The 25189-nt window shown below is 46.3% G+C and overlaps 1 protein-coding gene across 4 annotated transcripts in view; it reads right to left on the bottom strand.

The window, feature by feature from the left end:
• Positions 1–233: 233 nt before the first annotated feature.
• Positions 234–25189, bottom strand: part of PTP4A3 (protein tyrosine phosphatase type IVA, member 3) — a 112870-nt gene continuing 87914 nt past the window's right edge. For 3 of the 4 annotated variants that reach the window (XM_027844979.1, XM_027844964.1, XM_027844970.1), the window contains exons 2-6: positions 23144–24289; positions 15777–15869; positions 9757–9887; positions 7891–7965; positions 234–483 (exon numbers count right to left, since the gene is read on the bottom strand). In XM_027844979.1, the coding sequence (XP_027700780.1) occupies positions 366–483; positions 7891–7965; positions 9757–9887; positions 15777–15869; positions 23144–23248 (522 nt within the window). In that variant the 5' untranslated portion in view covers positions 23249–24289 and the 3' untranslated portion in view covers positions 234–365. The remainder of the gene's footprint in view (positions 484–7890; positions 7966–9756; positions 9888–15776; positions 15870–23143; positions 24290–25189) is intronic. The other variant, XM_027844986.1, reaches the window with a different exon arrangement.

Here is a 25189-nt window from a genome sequence, read left to right on the forward strand (position 1 = left end):
AAGCCAAAGACAGGGAGACAGAGAGAAGAGAGGCCAAGCAAGAGAGTAGACAAGAGAATGCTTCATTGGAGAGGAACAAAAATCTGTCAGTGTCTCTTTTATCCAAATCTTCAGCCATTGAACCATCCAAGCCTGCATGTGAGGGGCAGGCTGTGTGTGTATGTGTGTGTATATGAGAGAGAGAGATAGACAGACAGAAAGACAGGAAGACAGAGAGAGAGAGAGAGAGAGACAGAGAGACAGAGAGAGAGAGACAGAGAAAGAGAGAGAGAGAGAGAGAGAAAGAGAGAGAGAGAGAGAGAGAGAGAGAGTCGAGTCGGTCTGTGGGGGCAGGTGTGTGTGTGCTTGGCGAGAGGCTGCCGAGGTTACATGATACAGCATTTATTCTTGTGGTTGTGTGGGTCTTTGAATCGGAGTCTCTGCTTTGGCCGGTACTTTTCCAGGTACGTGAGTTGTTTGCTGTTGATGGCACCCCTTCGCTTCCTGGGGGGAGAAAGGGAAAGGAGAGGAGCGAGGTCAGCTAGAGAAGGACAAGACGGATGGACGGACAGGGACCCAGTGGGTCAGCCAGCAAAACTAACCAGCACGGTCTTCATTCCCACGTTTAACTACGTAGCCTTTGAGGCACAGAGGAAGGAGGGAGGAGGAAGAGGAGCCCTGGGCCCAGTCCACAAGAGCTTAGGCCCTGGCTTGAAGTCAGGGCTCAAAGAACAGGAGATCACAACAGGACTGTGGCCAGAAGGGAGAGGTGTGACTGCGGGCCACAAGGATCAGGGAAAACTTTTTAGAGCAGGTGCCAGCTAAGCTATCCTGGTGGGATGGGGTGACCTTGGAGAAGTTATAGCATCCCTCTGGCCTCAGTTTCCTCCTCTGTATAATGAGGAGGCTGGACTAGATCAGCTCTAAGTCCTATGATCCCATATAAGGGCAGGAACAAGCCTGGCATTGCACAACAGCGAGAAGACTAGAGAAGAGTCCATCTGGAGCAGAAGGTGGGCGCACCGGGAAAGGAGAGGAAGAGAACATAAACGGGAAGGGTAAGTCATGCCCTGCAAGGAGGGCAATGAGGGTGGGAGTGGGGGTGGGGTTTTCCGGCCTCATCCACCTGGTCCCAGAGGAGCAACTAGCAGCTTGGATCTGAGGGTGGGCTCAGATCACGACACTACCAAGAGCCTCTGGAATGGGCAAACAGTCCAGATTGCGGGGTGAGGGGTGCAGAGAGCTGAGGCCCAGCCTCTCTGCACAGGCCATTGAAGCTGTGGGCCACTATGCAAAGAGCACTGGGACTAAATCCTCACTCCGAAACTTAGCACTCGTGCAACTTTGGACTGATCATTCCATCTCTCTGCACCTCACCTGCTTCCTCTGTAAAATGCAATTCCCCCTAAGGTTTCTTAAGAGCCCTAAAATCCCATCACTTAGACTGTGGTCAAGCCAGCCTAAGAGCATGGCAGGTAGAGTGGCCGCCTACACAAGTCAGATTTCATGCATGTATGGACCTACACACGTTCAAGTAGAAATACACACATCTAGTACGTGAGGCAGCACGACAGTATCCTAAAGTAGAAAGAACACTAGACCTAAGGAGAAGGAGCCTGGGATCAAATCCTACATGTGTGGGCTATGGCAATCTGTGGCTTACAACTACTGCCATGCCTCTACATGAATGGGCACACACATACGTACGTGTACACACACAGGCAAGAACCGGTACATGTGCGTTAACTGTATGGACATCTATACAGGGATTCCTGCATGTATGACTGTGTTCATTGGCATGAATAAGAGGCAGCAGAGCTAAGCAGGCAGCATCTGGACTTGGAATCAGGTCGTGAGACCTGGGCTGAAACCCTGCCTCTGGCACTTACTGGCTGGGGGACCCTCCCTGGGTAAGTCACTTCCTCTCTCTTGAGCACCAGGAAACTCTCAAATTTATCTACTAAATAGCTGACGGGCTGGTGTCTGTGTCAGAGAAAATCTCAGAACCTTGACAGGATGTGTGTTCATCCCACAGTTACATACATACAAACACACACACACACACACACAATTACTCCTGCTTCGACAGCACAAGACAGTTTACAAATAGCTTTTACCACAACCACCTTGTAAGGCAGGCAATGCAAAATACTATCACCCCATTTTACAGACCAAAAAAGTCTGAGAGATAAAATGACTTGTCTATAGCTGTAATGCCGCTGATACCTGAACTCAAGTCTGGATTCTAAAACTAGCACTCCTGCTCCCTACACCGTCTCCTGCAAATGTATACAAAGCCTAAATGTGCAGATGCTTACACAAATGCACCATAAGCAGGCACCTCTAGGCACTCCTGTGTGCCCCCCCCCACGAATGTCCTTTCACACATGCAGACTAACATGCTTACCTATTTCCACATACAGGTAACACAACTTTCCGTTCCCCTCCCTCACTACACCAACCCCTCCTCAGAAACAGCACACTTGCCCTACCTTTACTCTGCCTCTGCCTATCAGCCACCGATTTCCCACATATCTGCCCTGGACCTGCTAACAGGAATCAGGGTTTCTGTTCTAACATTTCAATGACCCAAAATTTCCAAGATTTAGAGGCAGCCTGGGTGGCAGAGTAAATCAACAGAGCCCAGGACTTGGGAGTCAGGAAAACCTGAATTCAAATCCTGCCTCTGACACTTACTGTGTGACCCCAATCAAGCCACTTAACTTCTCCTGGACTCAGTTTCCTCATCTATAAATGGGGATAATAACAGCACCTACTTCCCAGGGTTGTTGTGAGAATCAAATAACATACGTAAAGCATCTTGCTTTAAAAACAGTAGCTATCATCACCTTCATTATCATTATTAATTTCCCTCATCCACATCCTCCTTCTACTTCCACTATAGCAGCCCATTCTCTAAGAATTTCTGTGGCTAAAGAATTCATTGCCCCAAGGCCAGTCCTGTAGTGATAAGGCCAGTTTTTGAACAGAATACAGAGTCTGTCCCTGGGCTCATGCTGGAAGCCCTCCTGACTCAGGCTGACCTACCAGAGTCTGGGCTCCACTAGACTGACCTTTGGCTTAGGGTCACCTCTGTCCCACAATGAAGCACTGTGAGTGGATGTTACTGCTGCAAAGGCCTTTGTTTCTATGTACATTTCATCCTTCTTTTATAAATCCCAGAGTTTTTTTAAACTTATTGACTTCAACAGATAAAAAAACGTAGCTTTTTAAAAATTTAACTCAATTATCATTTGAACTTCTGACCTGACTGCAGAACAGAAATTTTTTCTTTGATTTTTCAATTTTCTTTAGTGTTTTTTAAGGGCCAGATGAAACTGTTCTTGGTACATGGACCATAATATTTTTCAAATTTATCATTTATTATCATAAATGTGAATGGGCTGAATTATTCTCTCCTCCAAAAGAAAAAGTTACAGACTGGATTAAATAACAAACTCTATGAATGTGGTGATTACAGGAAACATCTAATACTTTAAAAGGATTTACTCCATTAAAATTAAGAGGTTGGAATAAAATATATCAGGCCAATAATGTAAATACAAATAATGCAAGACTGGAGGTAAAAGATTTTGTTCTTTCTACTTTCAGGATATTACAGGGCATCCTGCTGAGTGTAGGTCATTTCTCAAAACCCTGACTCTTCCCCAGGAAGCCTTTGGTGACTAACCAGGTCCAGCCTGGCCTCCTCTGTCCCCAACTTCCCCCAGGCCAGGCCTTAGAGTAAGTGCCAGGCCACCTCACATTTGGTGACAGGCCTCCTTGAATCATTCTCATAGCATCGGGTGTTTTGTGTATGACAGAAGCCATCTCTCCAGGCAGACTAGGAGCCTGGACCCATGGGCTTTCCTAGTACTCAGTGCCTACAGGTACTCTGTTCTTCCCACCTACCCCTACTAGATGAGGCCTGTGGGAGCCAGCCTACCTTGTTGTAGCATAAACAAGTCAGCCTCTGGGAGAGTGCACACAAGATCCCAGGGGCTAGCCAAGACACCACAGAGATGGCCAAACCCAAATCCCAGAGGCTCCTCAGAATCATGGGGAAAGAGGGGGAGATCTTTTCATAGGATCCTCTTAGCACCAGGGAGAAGGACCTTTGAGAAGTACTTAGGGAACGGGGTTTGGAAATCAGTTTAGCTTAAGAGGTCTGCTCTCTCCTGGGAGATGAAAGGGAAAAACAGCTCCCCAACCCCAACCCTTCCCTCTGGCCATAAGGATTTCTCCATCAAGCCCCAGTCCCAAGTTACAGTACAATAATTATACTGAGATTTCTTTAGGGTTCACAAATCTTTCTCCACAACAACCCAGTGAGGGCAACAGGAAGCAAAGTATCATATTTACTATCTCTACTCTTATAGATCAGCAAACTGATACTCAGACGAGTAAATGACACGTCCAAAGTCACACAGCTAATCCACGTCAGCTGGGATTTGAAGCCAGGCTCTTCCAGCTCTCTCTAGTATTCCCACAGCCTCTAATGGGACCACAGGCTTTAGAGAGGGAAGGAACGATTCAGATTGTCTATTCCAGCTCTCTCATTTTATTTTTAAGTCCACTTTCCACTCTTCCTCCATTCCCTTTCCCCCAGTTCCCTTTCCTCTAGTTCCATTCAGGGAAGGAAAGTGAACTTGGCCCAGACAAGAAGTCACGTCCAGAACAAGGTGGGCAATAGTCTTCCCCTGGGTGCTTACTAACCAGATTCCATTTGGAGTACTGGACTCAGTTCTGGGCACCAGAGTTTAGAAAGACAGTGATAGAATAGCATGACCAGAAGAGGAAGACCAGAAGAGGGGGAGGGGATGGCTACACAACACCCCTGGATCATCTGAAGGACTTGAGAGTGGTTAATTTGGTAAAGAGAATACCAAGGAGGGGCATCATAATGACACCAACCCACGTTTCCATAGGGCTTCAGTTTTAATACATGCTTTCCTCATAATAATCCTCCTATAAGGGAGACAGTACCATTATTCATCACTCACAAGAAGAGAAGGCTGAGGCCCAGAGAACAGAAATGAGTAGCACATAATCACATGACTTGACTAGGAAATGTCAGAACTGGGATGTGAACCCAGGTCTTCTGATACCAAGTCCAGTGATTTTTCCACTATACCACAATGCTCCCTCCTCTCATCCTGGGAAGGGCCATCACAGGGTTAAAGGACCCTATGGCATCCCAGAGGGTAGAGTTAGGGCCAAAATGGGGCTAGGGATGGGAGTTCAAGATTCAAAAGCAGCCAGACCTCAGCTCAATAGAATACTGGAGACACATATCAAAGCACTTTCTGTGTACAGAACTCAGTGGAAGGCTTCAAGGAAATATAGGGTCTAGATAAAAAATAGTCCCTGCCTCCCCTCAAGGAGCTTAAAGAATGGCCAGAACTTTCAAAGTAACCAGAGCAGCTGAATAATGGAATGCTCCACCCTGATAATGAGATAATATCTGTAAGGTATTTACTTCAGTTTGTTCCCTTTCAGTCCCTGGGTTAGGCCCAGAATCACCAAATCCATGAGTTAGAAGGAATGGGCCTTAGGGGATATTTAATCCCAACTATACTCAAACAGGAATTCCCTTGCCGAATCCCAGATAAGTAGTTATCTGGGACTCCACTAAAAGAAATTCAGGGGGTTATACTCACTACTTTCCCAAGGCAGATCATATCACCTATACCACCTCGTGTTCCCCTCCCCCATCTCCAGGATTTAGTAATGACACAGAATAGGTGCTTAATAAGTGTTTCTGGATTGACTGACTGGGACATCTAGAACCACCAGGAAAGCCTAAACCTATCTCCCAACAACTCCTCTCACACTGCCCCACTCTAATGCTGCTAGTGTTACCAATAACTCTGGAGCCTCTGTTCCCTCTTCTAGGTAACAATCCTTCAAATGCTTGAAATAAACTGTCATGTCATTCTACTCAAGTCTTCTGGGTAAACATTCCTTTAGCTGGTCCTCTCATGTCTCCATTCCTCATACCACTGAAACTATTCTAGCAAAGTCTCCCTCTGCATTGCGAAGGGAGAAAGGAGAGTTGAACTAGAGGGACCTCCATGATTCCTTCCAGCTCCAATATTCTATGACTCCAATTAATCTTCACTCAAGTGTTTTCACAGGAAAGCTCACCTGGGGTCCCCAAGAATCCCCAAGGATCCCCAGAGCAACTGTTGCTACGTTCCTAAACCAGCCCTGGCAACGCTGTCTGTATGTAAATTGGCAGAACCCTGGTTAGCTTTTCAAATAAAACACAGCCTCATCTCATCCTTACAAAAGGCCTGTGAGGTCAGGACAGCAGGGGTTATGCTCCCTATATTCTCAGAGTAGGAAATTAAGGGCCAGAGAGGGAAAAGTGGAATTTCTAATGTCATGCAGCAAAACAGCAATGGAGTCTGAATTACGCCAGAATCTGCTTACCTACGTGACCCAATCTCTGAGTCAGAAGGGACCTCATATGTCACCTGGTCCAACCCATCCCTGAACAAGAATGCCTTCTAGAACATTCCTAACAAGTGAGAAAGAAAGACTGACAGAGAGAAGAGAGAGACAGAGAGACAGAGACAAGGAGAGACAAAGACAGAGAGAGAGAGATGATAGAACTTGATGGTAGAGACGGAGAGATGGAAAGAGACAGATGAACAAATAGGCAGACATAGATGATAGAGACTGATGACAGAGAAAGACACACAGATAGATGGACAGATGGATAGACAGAGAGAAAGAGAGACAGAGAGAGCAAGCAATCTAACAGTATCCAGTAGAAGACTGTCAGTGAGAGGCAACCCGCTACCCCTATTTGGCTTCTGGACAGCTAGAAATATTGAAGAGTTTTTTTCTTTATACTCAGACTAAATCTTCTTTGCAATTTCCACTCATTACGTCTAGTTCTGTCCTTTTCCTCCCACACATGTCAGCCCTTAAAATGCTTGAAGAGGCCAATGATCCAAATCTTCTCTTCTCAAGACTAAATATTCCTGGTTCCTTTAATAAAGCCTCAGATGGAACAGTCTACAGCCATAGGAAACATAGAATCTGGAGAGATGGAGACTGGGGAAAGGAATAAATCTCTCATTGAGACTGGTGCCCAATTTCCTCTAGGCTAGAGTTCATTTCTGTGCCTATGGTAAAGGGTGACAATAACAACCTGTCACTGATTGCTATGGAGGGAGGGATGTACCTTTGCAACAATAAAATGCTAAAGCCCAGGGAGAAAGAGCCATTTGCTCAATGCCATACAGCAGAGTCATTCTTGGAACCAGGTTTCACAATGTCCTTGGCTCCTAGCCTGACTTCTTCCTCTCCCTGTCCCCCCACCCTGAAGCTCTATCTCAACTCCTCCCTTCCTACTTCCACTGTGACACTTGTATAGAATGGAGAACAGAGATTACTACAATGTGCTATGTGATACAGTGAAAATACAAGCTAGGAGCCATGGCCACCACGCTCTTGACCTGTCCCTCTGGTCCAAGCTAGCTGCGTGACTTTTGGCAAGTCAATGAATCTTTCTGGGCCTCAGGCCTCAGTTTTTTATTGTAGTTGCTGTTTTTAAACTGATGAAATGGGGAGTGGTAACTGTCCATGGATCAAAAAGGCCATAATGACCTGCCAGGAATCCATGAAGGTCAAACAAGGTAGAGAGACTGGAATTATCTGGGGAAAAAGTCCTTTCCTCTGGCCAGGCAGTGCTGCAATCTTTTATACTTCATCCCTGGAGCAAAAGTCTTCTCCACATTCATTCCCCACAGGACTGTGTGTTCGGAGGTGCTAAGGGGGGAAGGGGGGTTGGAAATTACCTAACTACCTTGTGGACCTGACTCCTATGACAGAAAGGGGGACCCTTCCCTCACCAAAAAAAAAAAAAAGAAAGAAAGAAAAAACTTTCTGGGCACTTACTGTCGAATGAACTGGATGGCATCTTCATACTTCATCCCACTCTCAATCAGGGCCAGAGCGACAAGGACAGGAGCCCTAGGAGATGGACAGGGAGGTGGGAGTTACTGCCAAAGGTGATGGACAGTCCTCCAACCCTCTCCCTCTCAACTGAGCCAATCTAACCAAAAGCTCATATGTTGTAGTAGACCTAAACTTTGTAGTCAAGAGGCCTCCGTTGTATCCCAATACCAACTCTTACAAATGGTATCACCCTCCACTGTGAACCTCAGTTTCTCCACCAGCATATGAAGACAATAATTCTTGGACTAACTACCTTCCAGAGACATGGCGAAAAAGACCACTTTATAAACAGTAAGGAGTCTACAGTGATGCATTGTTATTACTCAAATACAGCTGAGCATGGAGACAGAAGGATAGCTACTATAGACTGGGGAAGGCCAAGTGTTTGGACACAGTGGTAGGTGGGCACAAAGACGATTCCTTCCTTCAGATGAAAGAGGAGGGAGTCAGGTCAGATGCCCAGATGAGTTTCCTCACTGCAGGATTTCCCTGGAGACTTTAATAATACAGTTTTTTCAGTAAGTAGATTTGCCTCCTCCCTTGCCCTTTACCTTCCTCCCTTGTTTTCTGTTCACATGAATCTGGCTCTAATTCTTGAAGCAGCAGCTCTGAGCCCACATTCTCTAGTCTTAACTAGAGAAGAGTCTTAACTGCCCACCCAGCTGACTCTGATCTCTCCCTTTTCTGAGTACCTACAATCGGGAGCATCTATATCATTCATAGAATCAGAGGATTTCTAAATGAGAAGAGACTCTCTAAATGTCAAGAAAGAACCTTTTCTACAGGATTCTTGCCAAATGGGACTCTATCCTCCACTCAAAGCTCTCCAAAGAAAGGGAACTCACTACTTCCACTTTGGGGCATGTCTGTTAGTAAAGTCTTGCTTGTACTGCCCTGAAATCTTCTGTTCCACAACTGTTCTTGGTTCTGTCAACTAGAGTGCTGGCAAAACAAATCTAACCCCTCTTCCACATGACAGCCCTTCAGATACAGGAAAGCAAAGATCCTGTGTCCCATAAGTCCCTTCGTCAAATTAAACATCCCTGGTTCCTTCTGCTGATCTTCAGATGCTATGCTCTCTAGTCCTCCATCGGTCCTGGTTGCCTTCTCTGGACACGTTCCAGCTTATCAATGGCATCAGAAACGTGGCATCAGAAGAAAACACAATTATTTCGTATGTGGTGTGATCAGGGCAAAGCATGTAGGACAAGGATAGCCTCATTTTGTACTGAGACACAGTGTTGTATTTTGTATTAGGAGGTTATCATATAGTGCCCTAATACAGTTATCTCTTCTTAGGCCTATGTCTCATCTCCACTACAGTATTGTCAGATCCACGAGGGAAAGGACTGGTATCTTATACATCTTGGATTCTTGCCCCACCCTCCTTAACTCTAGTCCACAGAGAACAGGGCCCAAAACACAATGGGTACTGAATCTTTTCTAACTACAACATTCATTTGTTTTCCCCCGCCTTTGGCTGAGTGAAAAGATCATCAGATCCCAAACTGGATCAGAGTTGGAAGGGACCTCAGGGTCCAAACCCCTGATTTTAAAGATGACCCAAAGAGACCCAAATGGCTTATTGCTAACAAAAGGGAGAATTAAGATACAAACTGAGGTCACCTGACTCTAAATCCTTTCTAGTAATTATACCACCATACGCACCAAAGTGATATCCTCAAAATGGGAGGAAGAGAAAGAGATTAGATGTGCCTTTCCTCCCACCTAGCCTAATGCCTCCCAGTGGGGCAGCAGTGGTGGGGTCCCTCGACACTCTCCCTCTCTGGGGCCCCTAGGACTCACCGCCCCAGGCCAGCCACGCAGTGGACAGCAACACAACTGCCAGGGTCTTCAAAAAATTTGGTTTTCAGCAGATTGAGCCAGTCTTCCACGATCTTGCCAGGAGGGGGAGCTCCATCATCAAAAGGCCAGTCCTGGGTGGGTGGGCCAGAGAATAGGCAAGATCAATTCAGAAATTTAAGCGTACCTGGATAGCCCAAACATGGGAATGGGAGCAACATAGCCACCAGCAGGGCAGCTTCTCTCACACACTCTCACACACGCTCAGAAGTAGGCGCATCTTGTCTTCTGCAGTCACTGGAGTTGAAGAGTCTTGTGTCCAAGGCTGAAACAGCTAAAAGCATCTCCGGGTAAGAAGAGCCATCTACTCTAACTGGCACCTGAGAAGGAATGCCCCTTAGAGCATCAGTAACAAGGAGTCATCTAGCCTTTACCCACAGATACCCAAAGAGAAGAAATTCATAAGAGGTTGTTTAAAAAAAAAAAAAAAACACCAGACCAGACTTAGGTGGCCCAGGTTTGATGCCATCTCTCATATTAATTAATAGCCATGGGCAAGTCCTTTTAACTCTGTTAAGTCTCTTTTCTTAACGGAAATATTTATACTATTGAACTCACAGGGTCATCGTGAGCAAAAACACTGGTAAATTTTGTCTGAAAAAGATTCAAGGATTTTGGTGAATTGTAGGCTCAAGACGAATCAAGAGAGTGATGTGGGGACTGAAAAAGCTAATGCTTGGGATCCATTAACAGACACGGCTTCTATTCTTCTCCTTACTCCTTTGCAGAAGCAAGAAGTCCACAAGTGTGGAACATTGCACATACTTTCAATCTTTTTAGATTTTGTTTTGGTTGGTTGGTTTTACTGACTTTTTTTCTCTTCTTCCTGGCACCCAAGTAATGTAGTAAAGAGAGAGTTGGGCCTGGAGTCAAGAAGACCTGAGTTCAAATCAGGCCTCAGACACTTACTAACTGTGTGATCCTGGGCAAGTCATTAACCTCTTTCTCTCACTCTCGTTTTTTTTTTTTTTTGCTGTTTTTTTTTTTTTTTAACAGATGAGGAAACTGACACCCAGAAATGTTAAGTGACTTACCTTGAGTCACACAGCTAATAAGAATCTGAGGCTGGATTTGACCTCAGGTTCTTTTGACTCCTGGTCAACCACTCTCTCCACCATATCACCTAGCTGGCTTCATTGTAACGCTAGAAAGAATGCTGAGATCATACAACTCATCATTTCATAGATAAGGAACTTAAGGGTGGGGGGAGGCCAAGAAGGAAGAGAGAGGTTATAGATTATTGATGACAGACCTAGACTACTACTTTGCCCAACGTCACCTAGAGCAGAATCAAGATTCCAAGTCAGGATTCAAATACTGATCCCTCCAACTCCAAATCAAGTGTTCTTTCCACTTATCCACTGTTCTTCCTACATGCTTCAATCAGCCTCCTTATAATTCTTCCCCCATTCCTTCTGTGTCCTCTGGGACCAATCAGAATCAGTCAAGTTCCCAGGTCCCCTTGAAGACCCTTTAAATATTACTTCCAAGAATAATAATTCACATTTTTAAAGAGCAAGACAGTTGACAAAAGACTTCCCTCATGACAATCCTATGATATGGGGTAGTATAAGTATTACTGACCCCATTTCACAGATCAAGAAACAAAGGCTAAGAGAGGGCACATAGCTATTAAGTGAGTGGTGGAGCCATGACTGCAACCCAAATAGGTTCTCTGGTTCCCATGCATGCACCCAGCTCTCATGTCCCCCAAATCTTCTCTTCTCCAGGTAAATACCTGCAGTTCCTTTAAGGGATACTCATCTGGCTTTGTTTCCTCAATCAATCAATCAACATTTATTAAGCATCTATTATGTGCCAAGCATTGTTCTAAACTCTGGGGATACAAAAAGAGGCAAAAGAAAGTCTCTACCCTCAAGGAGCTTACAATCTAACAGGAAAGACAACATGCAAACAAATATATACAAAGCAAGCTATACAAAGAATAAATAGGAAATAATTAACGAAGGAAAGGCATTAGAATTAAGAAAAGCTGGAAAAGGCTTTCTGTAGAAGGTAGGATTTTAGTTGGGACTTCAAGAAGGCTTCCGAAGTCTAACACTCATCCATCTTGCTACAAAATGGGATTACCATCACCTCAAAAAAACTGGAATAATTCAACCTAACAGGGAATTCTCAATTTAAAAAAAAAAAAAAAGACATCCTTCTCCTTACAGAGATCCTTGGACCAGCTGAACCCTACGGTACTTTCTAACACTGACATTTCAGTCAACTCAATTCAATTCAAGAAATATGTTATTATTAAACAAATACTATGAGCAGGACCCTGTGCTACACTCTGAGGCTACAAAGAAAAAAATGACAGACCTTATGCTCAAAGGACTGACAGTATCACACAAAAATACAACCTCTATGCAAAAATAAGTTATGATACAAGTTATATTGTGATGGTGAAAAAGGAGAGGTCCAGGCAAACTGATGACAGAAGAAGGGAGATTATCCCTTTCCCCTGGACCAGCTGGGGCAAGGCTGTCCAAGAAGGCTTCTAAGAGGAGGTAGTATCTAAGTCACACACTCTCTGATCTGGAAAGGGCCTCAGAATCCACTCTTTCTAATCTGTACCTGACCAAAAAATCCCCTCTATCATATCCGTAAACAAGCAGTCACCTAATTTGCTGAAGAGGGGAGACTTCAGCAGTGCGGGGCCTCCTGGTAATGGAGAACTCATAACTTCCGCTGTGACCATAATTGCTGGAAGTTTTGTCATGAAGCCTACATCTCCCATTTTACAATGTCTACCCATCACCATAAGGTTCCGCCTTATGGGCCAAGCAGAATATGTCTAACCCTACTCCACACACATCCTAGTCTTTCACAGGACAGTGCCTCTTAAAAATGATGAGAGCTATCACGTCCCCTTTAAGTCTTTTCTCCTACGGGTTCAATATCCTCAGCTTATCCAGCTAATTGTCATATCACATAAGCTCCAAGGACTTCACACAACTCAAGCCACCACCCCCGGGTGCTCTCCGGATTCATCAATGTCCTTCCTGAAATGTGGTCTCCAGAACTGAACACAGTCCTCCCAGATGTACCTGACCAAGGCAGAGTATAATGAGACCACCATCTCCCTTCTGTTCTGGACTCTCTACCTCTGCAATGCAGCCGAGATCCCAAAGTTTGGGGGCAGCTACAACACGCTGCTGACTCACACTCATCTCCTACCACACTCCCTCAGCTCTTTTTCAGGAGAACTTGTTTATGTAGCCACATTCCCCCCTCTCCCCAACTTGCATTTGTGATGCTGACTTTTTTTTTAATCCAAGTATAAGATTTTAACATTTATCCCTGTTAAAATTCATCTTACTCCATTTGGCCCAATGTTCCAGCCTGCAGAGATCTTTTTTGGCTCTAAATTCCTTCAGGGAGAGTAGGAGCTGCAGCTCCTAGCTTTGTATCACCTGCAGGTCTATTAAACTGGCAAGTTTAACTGCCATTTTACTGACCTGACTGAACCAAGTCAAGGAAAAGTCAGTGGCACTAGCCATTGTGATGCTTGCTGATTGGCTGGGAATGAGCATAGGATTGTAGAAATGACCAAGGGCCAGTCAGTCTCAAGTTAGCGAACCTCGTATTACTAAGCTTGGTGTTCTCGTCCTTCCGTGGAAGATACCATTCTTTCTAAGGGCGAGGTGGAAGAAGGTGCTCTGGGAGAGAGGGAATCAAGACCTCACCACCTAGCTGCCTCTAACAATAAAGAATAACAATCACAATAACAGCTAACAGTTATTAAACACCTACTACATGCCAGACATTATGCTAACCCAGGGATATGAAAAGAGGCAAATGACAGCTCCTGCCCTCAAGGAGCTCAAAATCTAACAGGGGGAGACAACATCCAAATAAATATATACAAACAAGCTACATAAAGGATAAATAGGAAATAATTAACAGAGGGGAAGCATTAGAATTAGGAGGGTTTGGGAAAAGGCTTCCTATAGAAGATGTTGTTTAAGTTGGCACTTGAAAGAAGCCAGTAGGGGGAGATGAGGAAGGACAGCAATCTAGACCTGAGAGAGAATCAGAGAAAATGCCCAGAGCTGAGAGATGAAGTACATAGGAGTCAGTCTAGCTGGGCCCTCCTTCCAGCTTGGCCAATGACCTGCTGAGGGGACTGACTTTGTGGCAGATTCTCCTGCTCTCCCCGGGAGGGAAACAGTCACCCTCTCTTATCAGGGACCAGAAGAAGGACCCAGAAACATAAAACACCTTCCTGTTCTTGTTGATGAAGCATCAGCACACCTGATTGAGACTCTGGGGAGCTAAGGCCTGTGTACCTCCCCATCCTCCTCCTCCCTCGGGCAGGGAAAGCCAAGGAAACAGCTCCCTACCTGCCCAGAGACAGCCCAGGGGATATCCAGGACTAACTTCAACCAAAGCCTAATTCAGCTGACTGCGGGCTGCCCGAGCCCCACACAAACAAAGCTCTGGTTATCCCTAACCTATCTGTACTTCAAGGTCCCTCTCTACCCAATCTCCTCCAGGAGCCTTCCTGGACCAATCTTCCCTTATCTTTTCCTCAAATGCCTCTAACCCTCACCATTTAAACCACACAACAAAAATAACAACAGGCATCAACAGTCTACACCCATTTGCCAAAATGTTTTCACAATATCTCTGTGTGGTCAGCAGGGCAAAGAATGTTACCTCATTTTACAGATAGGAAACTAAGGTTCCAAGCCTTAACTAGAACCCAGGTCTGTTGATAAGCATTCCATGCATCATGCTGCCTCTTATGCATACACACAAACAAGAAACACAAATTTACTATCAACACACTCACAGGTACAAAATTCACACACAAGAATGAAACACGTATGCTCATATATACACTTGAATATGAGTATAAATGCACACATTCCCCTGAAACACTCACAGGTTTCAATTCAACCTATAGGTATACACACACACACACACACACACACACACACACACACGGATGAGTCTGTATACGCTACCACCATCTTATACCCCTCCTTCCATCTCTGCTTTGCCCTAAAGTTTCTGCTAACCTGCTACAGCACAGTCAGTCAGTCAGTCAGTCAGTCAGTCAACAAATAATCATTAAGAGCCAGGCATTACGTGCCTGGCACTGTACTAAAGGCTAAGGATACCAAAAGAGGTAAAAGACAGTCTCTCCCCTCAAAGAGCTCACAGTCTAATGAGGGAGAAAACAAGCAAATAAATATATATCCAAAAGTTATACATAGAATAAACTGGACATAATCATTAGAGGCAAGGCGCTAAAATTAAGAGGCTTCCCACAGAAGATGGTATTTTATCTGTAACTTAAAGGAAGCCGGGGAGGTCAGTAATCAAAGGGAAAGACGGGAAAGAGGGAAAAGGGTCCAGGTATGGGGAAGAGCCAAAGAAAACGCCCAGAGACAAGAGATGGAGTGCCATGGTCTTGGAAGAGCCAGGAAGCCAGGGTCACTGGATCAAAGAGTACATGGTAAGGTATAACTTTGCATGACTGGAAAGGTAGAAGAGGGCTAGGCTATAAAGGGTTCTGAATGCTAAAAAGAGCATTTTGTATTTGATCCTAGAATGGATAGGAAGCTGAACGATTTTACTGAGTAGGAAGGTGACAAGCTACAAATGGTTTGTAGCAGCTGCCTCTTCCCACCTCTCAGCCCAGTGGAGAGAGCCCTGGGGGTGAGGACCAGTTCAGCAGATGTCTTGCTGTATGACTGTGGGCAAGTCACTGTCTGTTCCCTAGCCCTTGATCTATTCCCCTCTAAAATCAGGGAGATGGATTAAATGATCTCTAGGGTCCCTCCCAACTCTAACTTTTTGTGTTCTTAAGTCCCTGCAGCTCGACATTCCAAGTTCTAAGAGATGCCAAATCACTGCTCCCACTCCCAAGCCCACCCATCCTATCCTCAGTCTCCCTACCCCCAGAAGATCACAGAAATGGCTGAAGTCCAGGGGCCCTTGCTCACCATGACAGTGATACCATCCTTTTCCAAAGGGGTCTTGTCATAGGTCACCTCACATACCCGAACCACAGTGGTGGCCCCATACTTCTTTAGATCCTGCAAGAGAAGAAAAGGAAAGTCACTGAACAGAGGGGATTAAAAATCCAGCTCCCAGGCTTCAGCCCCTGGCAATCCTCCAGCCCCATCTCTTTTCAAAGAGACAGCCACAGGGAGCTAATTCCAACAGAGGGACTTAGCTTCCACTTAGCCTGAAGGCTCCCTGAAAAATAGGGAAGAAATAATAGTAACAATAATAACAACAAATAATACCTACCAGATTATAGCACTTCACTCACAAAATCCCTCATAAGGTGTTGAAAGGTGTGCCAGCTAGGTGGCACAGGGGACAGAACACTGGGCCTGGAATCAGGGAGACTCCTCTTCCTGAGTTCAAATCCAGCCTCAGACACTTATTAGCTAGATGACCCTGAGCAAGTCACTTAACCCTATTTGCCTCAGTTTCCTCATCAGTAAAATAAGCTGGAGAAGAAAACGGCAAACCACTCCAGTATCTTTGCCAAGAAAACTCCAAATGGGGTCACAAAGAGTCAGACACAACTGAAAAATAAACAACTCACATTATGTTATCTCATTCAATCCTCAGAATGACTATGCTGTCAGTGCTATTATCATCCCCATTTTACAGGAAACTAAGGCTGAGAGAGGGTGATTTTTGCCCAAGGTCACACAGCTCAATAAATGTCTGAGGCAGGAGCCAAACTCAGGTCTTCCTGATTCCACTTCCTCTATCCATGGTACCACACAGCTGCTTCTAAGAAGATAATAAATAATCCCATACTCTGACCCAGAATTCCTGGGAGGCTCTAGTGACTGAGATGTCTGCCCCCAGAGCCCTAATAGTGAAGGGTTCTAGTGGATGCCACTACGCCTGAGCAAATCTCTTCTCAAATCTATGCCTGCTCACTCTTGATATTAATAATAACCTCAAACTCTGAAAATTAACCAAGCCCTGAGGCTGAGCCCCTGAGCTACACAGAGTGTGAGTCATGCTCCTGGTCACAGCCCAAGCTGGAATCTCCCAGCCCCTTCAAAACAGACGGCCAGAGGGTCACCCAAGACCTGGGCAAAGCATTCTAGATGGCTCAGGGCAGCCCCCCTCTGCTGCTATGCAACCAGGGCATCTGAGGTCTAGGCTGCACAGAAAAACGCAGATAATTCTGTCCTTGAAGAATCTCAGGTGGAATAGAGATACTTAAGACATGGGCCTCTCGGGGACTACTGAGAAAGGCAGAGAATTTTCTGAAAGCTAGAGGTTCTCCCCAAGGAAGTGCCTTTCCTCCTGTCCCTCCTCAGGGCCCCCAGACATGGGAGGCCTGAGAGCTGCTCGGGTAGAAAACCTGGCAGCAGGCGCTGCTGGCACTGGGCTGAGCCAGCCCCTGTGGCCCTCTGCCCAGGGCCTCAGGATCAGACACTCCGATGTATGCACAGATTCCGAGAGCATGAAGGGACCTCAGATACTGTTTAGCCTAAGCACCAAATTTGATAGATCAGAAGACTGAAAACCTAGACAGAAGAGGTGACTAATCCAAGGTCACCCAGCACATCAGTGGCAGACTCTAGATTAAAATTCCCAACTGCCAGGCCAAGGTTCTTAACATTCCCCAACACTGTACCCGGGGCCTTCCTCTTCAGCCATCATCTCTATCTCCCTCCTGGGGCCCCAGGCTTTTACTTCCCTTCCCAGGCAGACACGGGGGCCCAGGCCTGCGGGAGGACGCTGTGCTCAGCCCTATCTTTTGTTCCCCCCTCAACCCTGCCAAGGACAAGCCTGGCTGCTGGGAACATTGTGTGATCACTGCCTGGTGCAGAGACAGGGGCCGAGGGAATGAGGGAAGCTGAGAGTGAACTTGAGAAGATGTAAAAGGATTTGTGGGGGAGGGGAAGGGAAAGGACAAGTGGATGGGAGGATTTAGAGCTGGGAGGGACCTAAGTGATAGGACAAGACCAAGACCAAGCCCCTTGTCCTACAGATAAAAGAAAGCAAAGGGCTTCAGGAGAAGTTATGTGTCAGAGGCAGCACTTGAACCCAGATCCTTCTGGCTTTGAGGCCAGCTCTTTACCTACTGATGCCCTGCCTCCATACTACCACACAATGCTCTTTAAATAACAGCTCTCATTTCTATAGCCCTTATCCAAGGTTTCCAAAGGTCTTTCTTCACAACAACCCCATTGATACATAGTGTATGACTGTCTCCATTTTACAGGTAAGGACAGTAAGGCTCAGGGAATTCAAGTCAGGTGGTCTGAATTACAAAGCCAACACTTTCTTTTCTCTAATGTTTTTGCCTAGCACAGTGTCAAGTACATAGAAAGCCCTACACATTTTCTTCCTCCCTCCCTCTTCCCTTCCTTTTTTCTTCTCTCCCTCCTTCCTTTCCTTTCTCCCTCCCTCCTTCTTCCCTTCCTTCCTTTCTTCCTCCCTCACTTTCTTTTCTTCCTTCCCTCCCTCTCTTCCTTTGTTTGTTCCTTCCTTCCTCCCTCCCTCCTTCCCTCTCTCCCTTCTTTCTTTTCCTTTCTCCCTCTCCCTCCCTACCTCTTCTCTTCCTCCCCTCCTTCCCAACCTTCTTCCCTCCCTCCCTCCCTTCCATCCCTTTCCTTTTCTTCCTTCTCTCCCTTCTTTCATTCCTTCTTCCCTCCTTTCCTTTCTTCCTCCCTCCCTCCTCTACCTTTTTCTTTCCTTTCTCCTTCCCTCATTCCCTCCTTACTTCCTCCCTCCCTCCTTCCTCCCTTTCTTTCTCCTTCCTTCCCTCCCTTCCTTTCTTTTTCCCTCCCTCCTTGCTTCATTCCTCCCTCCCTCCCTTTCTCCCTAAATAGCTACAGTCCTATCTGTCCATGCCTCTTTCACAATCATCTTTCAATCCTAAAGCCTCATTAAGGCAGATGAGATATGACAGAGATATGACTCAGTCTCAGTTCTCACTAACCTTCAGTGGGACCTTGCACCCATACCTCCTGGAGGTGGCGGGGTACTTCTTGAAGCTGGGGGGTCCTGGTCAGTACTGACCCTATCCCTCTCCAAGGACAACCTGCCCCCACCACCTGACACATATCCAGCAGGAAACTGTCTAGAGCCCCATTTCCCTACCCTTGAAGGGCCAGAGCAGCCATCTGAGTCAAATCTACCACACCCTCTGCATAAACCGCTCACAACAACCAGCTAGGTGGTACGGAGGATAAGAGTACTGGGCTGAGAATCAGAAAGACCCGAGTTCAACTCTAGATTCATGACACTTCCTAGCTGTGTGACCCAGGACAAGTCACTTAACTTCTCTTTGCCTCACTATCCTCAAATGTAAAATTGGGATAATAATAGCATTTACCTCCCAGGGTTGTTGTGAAGATCAAAAGATAATATTTGTAACACTAGCATAGTGTTACATATACATAACACTAGCATGTTATGTAACCAACCAAGCACACAGTAGGCATTTAAATAAACAAATGCTTGTTTCCTTCCTTCCTTCCTACAACAATACTAACCCAATAAATTAGGGAATACAAGTGACCCTACTTTGCAGAGGAGGAAAGTGAGCTCAGAGAGAGGAAGTAGTTTGCCTAAGGCTAAATAGCTAATAAGTAGCAGAGCCAGGGTATGACCCCAAGTCTCTGGACTCCAGGTCTAGTATTCTCTCCATTATGTCTTGTTGCCTCTCCAACCAGCCACCCCTGGGTATAGAATCCTGGTATTCCAGCAAGAATCTACTCCAGTCCCTTTGGTTTGAGGGGAGCCGGCCAGGAAGGAGAGAAGGGGGAGGAGAAGAGTAGAATGAAGGATGGCTTCTGCTGGAATATCTCTAGTTACAGAGAGCTCACTACCTGTCTACTACTGGAATGCTCTGATTCTTAAAAAACATTTCTTCATATTGAAAAACATTCCTCCCTATAAATTCTACTCCCTGGAGTAAGGACTATGTCTGTTCTTCATGCAACATTTTGACAAACCAACAGAACTCATGCTCTGAGGTATGTTTCCAGGTAAAGGAATGGGCCACATTGTCTTTCTCATCAAAGCCCTAGGTAGCCTTGATTTGGATGACATCTGAGGAGTCAGGGTTCAGTCTCGAGACAGGTTTAGGGTTCAGACTTTGGACAGAGGTTAGGGCTCTGCTGGAGACCAGAATTACAGCTCAATCAGTTAGTGAGATTAAGGCTGTGTCAAGGGCATTTCCCCTCCAAGGATCCCCATTAGCCCAGAGTCAGCCCCACCCCAACCCCACCCTCTAATCTAGGTTTGCCCCAGGTGGTGCCTTTGCTAGCTTCTCTTGCCAAAGATAAGGAAAGGCCAAATTCTTTTCCTAGACCTCTGGAAACAGTCCTCGTGTGTTGGGAAGGGGCTGTAATGACGGCACATGGCCCACTCGGAGGAAACACCCACCCCCTTACTCATCCCCAAGAATAAAAATAGCCAGATGCCCTAGTGAAATGCCATAGGCTATTTTGAGGGCCATGGGGCTTTCCCCAAAGGAATGCAGGGGCCTCAGGTCTAGAACAGGGGCAGCAGTTAGGGAAAAAGGCATCCACTTTGTTCTGACTTCCCCTTCTTCCCAAAGCAAGGTCTGAAATGCAACACTGGGTGGAAAGGAGAAATTCTTGGGCTGGGGAAATCAGAAGACCAAGTTTCAATTCTGTCTCTGCAGCTCCTATGATGGGCAACCTTGAGCAATGGACTCCCTCTCTCTGGGGGTCAGCTTCCTCTTCTAATTAATGAAATTAGAGTAGATCATCTCTGAGATGCAACAGAGGATAGGTTGGGGGAGTGGTGAACTTTGGGGCTTACAGCTGATTTGGTAGCCAAGTTTTAGGCTCAAGTCTCGGGGGAGGGAGGGTTAGATATGTGTCTGGGGTGAGGGCTCTATCTCTGGCACCAAGGAAACAAAGCTCACTCACCAGGTCATTGGGGATCAAGTCTGTGACCTTGGCCTCTTCAGCACCAAGTTCTAAGCAGAGACCACAATCTTTCATGTGACTTGGCCAGAAGCCAGAAGGCCTGTCTCAGGCTGGTGCCTCAGGGCAGGGGTGCCCACACTCAGTCCAAATCCTTCCCCAGAGCCACTCTGAAGCAAAACTCCCAAAGACTGGGAGCTAGAAGGCTTGGTTTCTAAAGTTCTGTAACTGAAAGCCCCTTGATCTCCAAGGCACATCACCTGCATCCTCAGTCTCTCTCTATAAAACAGATCTCCTGAGAATCCCATCTCCTTCCAATGGGGAATCTCAGAGTAGAAAAGTAGTTCACAGTACATCTGGCCCAACTCAAACCTAAAGAGTCATTACCTCCACATACCCCAGACTCCACCTGAATATCTCCAGTGATGGAGAACTCACTACTAACCAAGGGAGTCCTTACCACACCTGCACAATTCTAACTGTTGACATCTTTTTTTTTTCTTTATATTGAGCTGATATTTGCCTCTGAAGCCAAGCAAAACAAGGTGGAAGGGAATAAGCATTTAAGTGCCTACTATGTGCCGGGCACTCTGCTAAGTGCTTTACAAATGTTATCTCACTCGATTTTCACAACAAACTATCTCATAGTTGAGGAAACTGAGGCAAATAGCACTTAAGTGACTTGTCCAGGATCACACAGCTAGTGTCTAAGACTGGTTTTGAACTCGTCTTCCCAACTCCAAGTCCAGTGCTCTATACAATGTGCTACCCAGCTGCCTGAAATCTAATCCTTCAACCACAGGGTAGTCCTTCAAATATCCTAACAACTGCCCTCCCAAATCCTGTATTCACACAGTTGGTTTTTTTTAATCCAAAAGAAAAACTTTGCATTTAAACCGATTACATTTTACTTTCCTAGATTTAGACCATGGTTCTATAACCCAATGGGATTTCCTCCAATCCTGACAGAGTATCCCAATTTAGCTCTCCTTCCTAGTTTCATGCTACCTGCAAATGAAGGATGCGAGGGAGACGGAGGGCTCTATGTAATCCTATGTGGTTCTTCTCATCTCCTTTTTTCAATAGGCAGGAAACCTGAAGAGGATGGCACTGACAGTAACAAGCACCAGGGCTACAGCTCAGTTTCCCATACAAACCCTAGGCCAGATGGCAAGGAGCATGGACTGCAGACCAGAGTCCCCAAGCAGAGTTTAGCCAGTGAATCGGTCACCAGGAAGTCTAAGAGGACTATCTAAGGAACTACCATGACAAGTTTTCCAGGAGAAAGCAGCATCAAAAGCTGGAAGTTCTATGGACAACGAGAGATTCCACACGGTTTTCCTGGTAGCGGCAGGTTCCACAAACACAGCTGAGCCTCCCTAGATCATAGGACTTGGAGCAGCGAGGGTCTTTGGAAGATCACAGATCCAGAGCTGGGAGGGACCTCAAAGCACAGTTATTCCAACTCCCTTATTTAAAGAAAAGGCAATTAAAAAGGAGGGCAAGTGGAAGATCACTTGCCTATGACCATATAATAAGTAGCACAGCCAGAATTTGAACCCAAGTTTTCTGACTGCCACCACAATGCTCTTCCCAAAAGCTGGTGGCAGTTGGTGGGCCTTCAAACCTCCACCGGATTCTGCCAATGGGAAAATGTAGCAGAATGCTGGACAAAGCACCAGACACTATCAACAGCCAAGGGATTCTGCAAACACCACCAATCTCTGCAAAGAGCAGCTACGGCCACCAGCTGAAGATAGTGTGTCCTGGTGGAGGGAAGAAAACATGTGGGGCTCCTTTTCAGTCACATAACCCACATGGCCAGCATAACCCTTTGGGACATTTGTCCACAGTAGCGCGCCAAGTCAGTGACAGAGCTGGGACTCAAAGTCAGGTCTCCCTATTGCAGTACCCACAGCTCTTTCCTCTGGGTCACAGAGATGTGAGCAATTAGCCCTCCATACTTTAAGGCCCTGTGATTTCATCGGTGTGATCATGGAGCTTCCATCAGCTGAAATCATAGCTCCCTGATACTGTAGGACACAGTTCTGATTTCCTCAGCCAAAATAATCATCACCTGGTGGCCAAGTGTCTGGTAACAGATCTCTCCAAACTTAGCCTTTCCAGTATGACAGGAGCCGCGAAGACCCAGAGTTACTTCCATGTCACAATGAGATGTCAAGAAAGGACTTGGGGGGAGGTGAAGGATTATTATTACCAAAACCCCCAGAATCCCACCATGAGAGGCTTCAAAGAGGCCCCACCCTCTTCATTTTATGGATGAGCAAACTTGAGAGGTGAAGTGTTTTGCACCAAGGACATACAGAATTTAAAATGATAGAACTCATATTTGACCCAAGCCTTCTTTCTAGATGTTCATCCTCTCCCCTCGCCCCCAAATGTCCTGGCCCACCGGAGGAATTTACCTCAATGAAGGTGTTCAAGGTGGCATTGGTAGGGTTGTGAGTGATGAGGAACCGCATGTTCTTGTAGCAGACCTCGACAGGGGCTGGCCGGTTCATCCGAGCCATGGTGTGGCCTCTTGTGGCAGTAGGAAGGTAAGAAAGGGGCCAGGGAGGAGAAGACCAGAGGAGGGATCAGGGATAAGGAGGGACAAAGGGACCAGGGCGCCCGTCAGATCCCTACCTCCACCAAAAAAAAAAAAAAATTAAAATAAAATAAAACACCCAGATGAGAGAAATAGAGCCCTGTGCTTTTTGAGGGTGGGGGGGGGAAAAGAGTTAAAAAGCAACACCCCTCAAAACCAACACAAATGTTGTGCAAATGTTATCGGCTTCTGGGAAACGTGTTACGGTTGTCACAAGGGTTCTAGTCTGTTAAAAAGAAAAACAAAAACAAAAACAAAAAAAATCACCAAAAAGCCTGACTCTTAAAAAAAAAATACACCCCCTTCCCCTACCCCCAAAAAGGCCCTCCTATACACGTAACAACCAGGCCAAGACTCCAGAACTTGAAGCCAAATACTTATATGGGGTAGGATGGGGAGGGGAGGGCCCCAAAGACAAAGACCATAGATCTGCTGTTCTGTGAGCCCCCGTTTAGGCAGTGGGGCACAGCTGTACACAGCCCGGCCCAGCCAGCAGCAGGCAAATGCTAAAGGAGCCTCCTTTCCTTCAGCCTTCCCTCTCCCACTCTTGGGGTGCCCACTGATTGGGCAATCAAAAGAACAGAGGGATCCAAGTTTAAAAATAAAACAAAAACAAAAACAAACAAAAAAAAAACCCCAAGAAACAGAAGCAACGTAAAACTGAACTCGACTGGGGAGAGAAGGCCTCTGTAGATAACTGAAAAGTTCGGGGCAGTGACGGCGTCCTGGGTCACGTTACCCCATCGGGGTATGGGGAGTCCTTGGGAGCAGCAGGGGGCTCAGGCAGCAGGGACAGCCACGGGCGGACGCCGGGCGTTGGGAGCCATTCGCAGGAGCCTTGAATGGTGACAGCCGGGCACGGGCGCCTCCTCACCGGCGGGCGCGATGTTGCGCGTGGCAGTATTCAAAGCTGCTCCCCACAGGCGTCTCCATAAATCCCGGGCTGTTCAGAGGCCAGCAACTTCTGAGCAGAGAGGGAAAAATAATTTTTTTTAATCCATTATTCTGACTCAACCTTGCCATCACTCCTACTATGAGATAACTAACCCATGTAAGTGACCATGTGGGCTCTGAGCTGTATTTATTGCAGCGGGGATGGAGGGGCACTTAACCACCTCACTCTGGCCCGACAGTCTTCTAATGCCCTTGAGTACGGGACTTCGAGATAGCTGCTAGGATTAGGACTCAGCCAGTGACTAGAGCGGGGCCCTCAGCAAACAGTTAACTGACCCACAGAGGGAGCAAACTGGCAATCCTGGCTTCAATACCACCACGTTCGAAGTACTGAGTAACATGGCCAAGATGCACTCATTCAGATGCACAGAATGTCAGAGAACTAGAGGGAATCTCAGACCATAGAACCAAGAACATCAGAGCTATGAGAAACCTCAGAGACAAACAAGGTCACTGCCTTCATTTCACAGATGAGAAAATTATTTCCCCAAAAGCCACCCAACCAATCAGGGGCAGAATCGAATCTAAAACCCAGAGATCTTGATGCCCACACCCAAGTGTTCCTCTTACCACACCATGCTGCCTCATTAGACTATTGGACTAAAGGGTAGAGAGAACAGGGTTCTAGTTCCAGGCCCTACTACTACAAACATGCCACATGTCCTCTTTGTTCAGTTGTTTTAGTCGTATCCAACTCTTCGTGACCCCATTTGGAGTTTTGTTGACAGAGATACCCGAGTAGTTTGCCATTTCCCTCTCCAGCTCATTTTATAGATAAAGAAACTGAGGCAGGGCTAAATGACTTGTCCGGAGTCACACAGATAGTGTCTGAGGCCAGATTTGAACTCAGGTCCTCCTGACTCCAGGCCCAGCACTCTGTTCACTGTGCCACATAGCTGCCCACGTGTCC

Source organism: Vombatus ursinus, unplaced genomic scaffold (genome assembly GCF_900497805.2).
Source record: "Vombatus ursinus unplaced genomic scaffold, bare-nosed wombat genome assembly UNPS02005236.1, whole genome shotgun sequence".
NCBI classification, from domain to species: Eukaryota; Metazoa; Chordata; class Mammalia; order Diprotodontia; family Vombatidae; genus Vombatus; species Vombatus ursinus.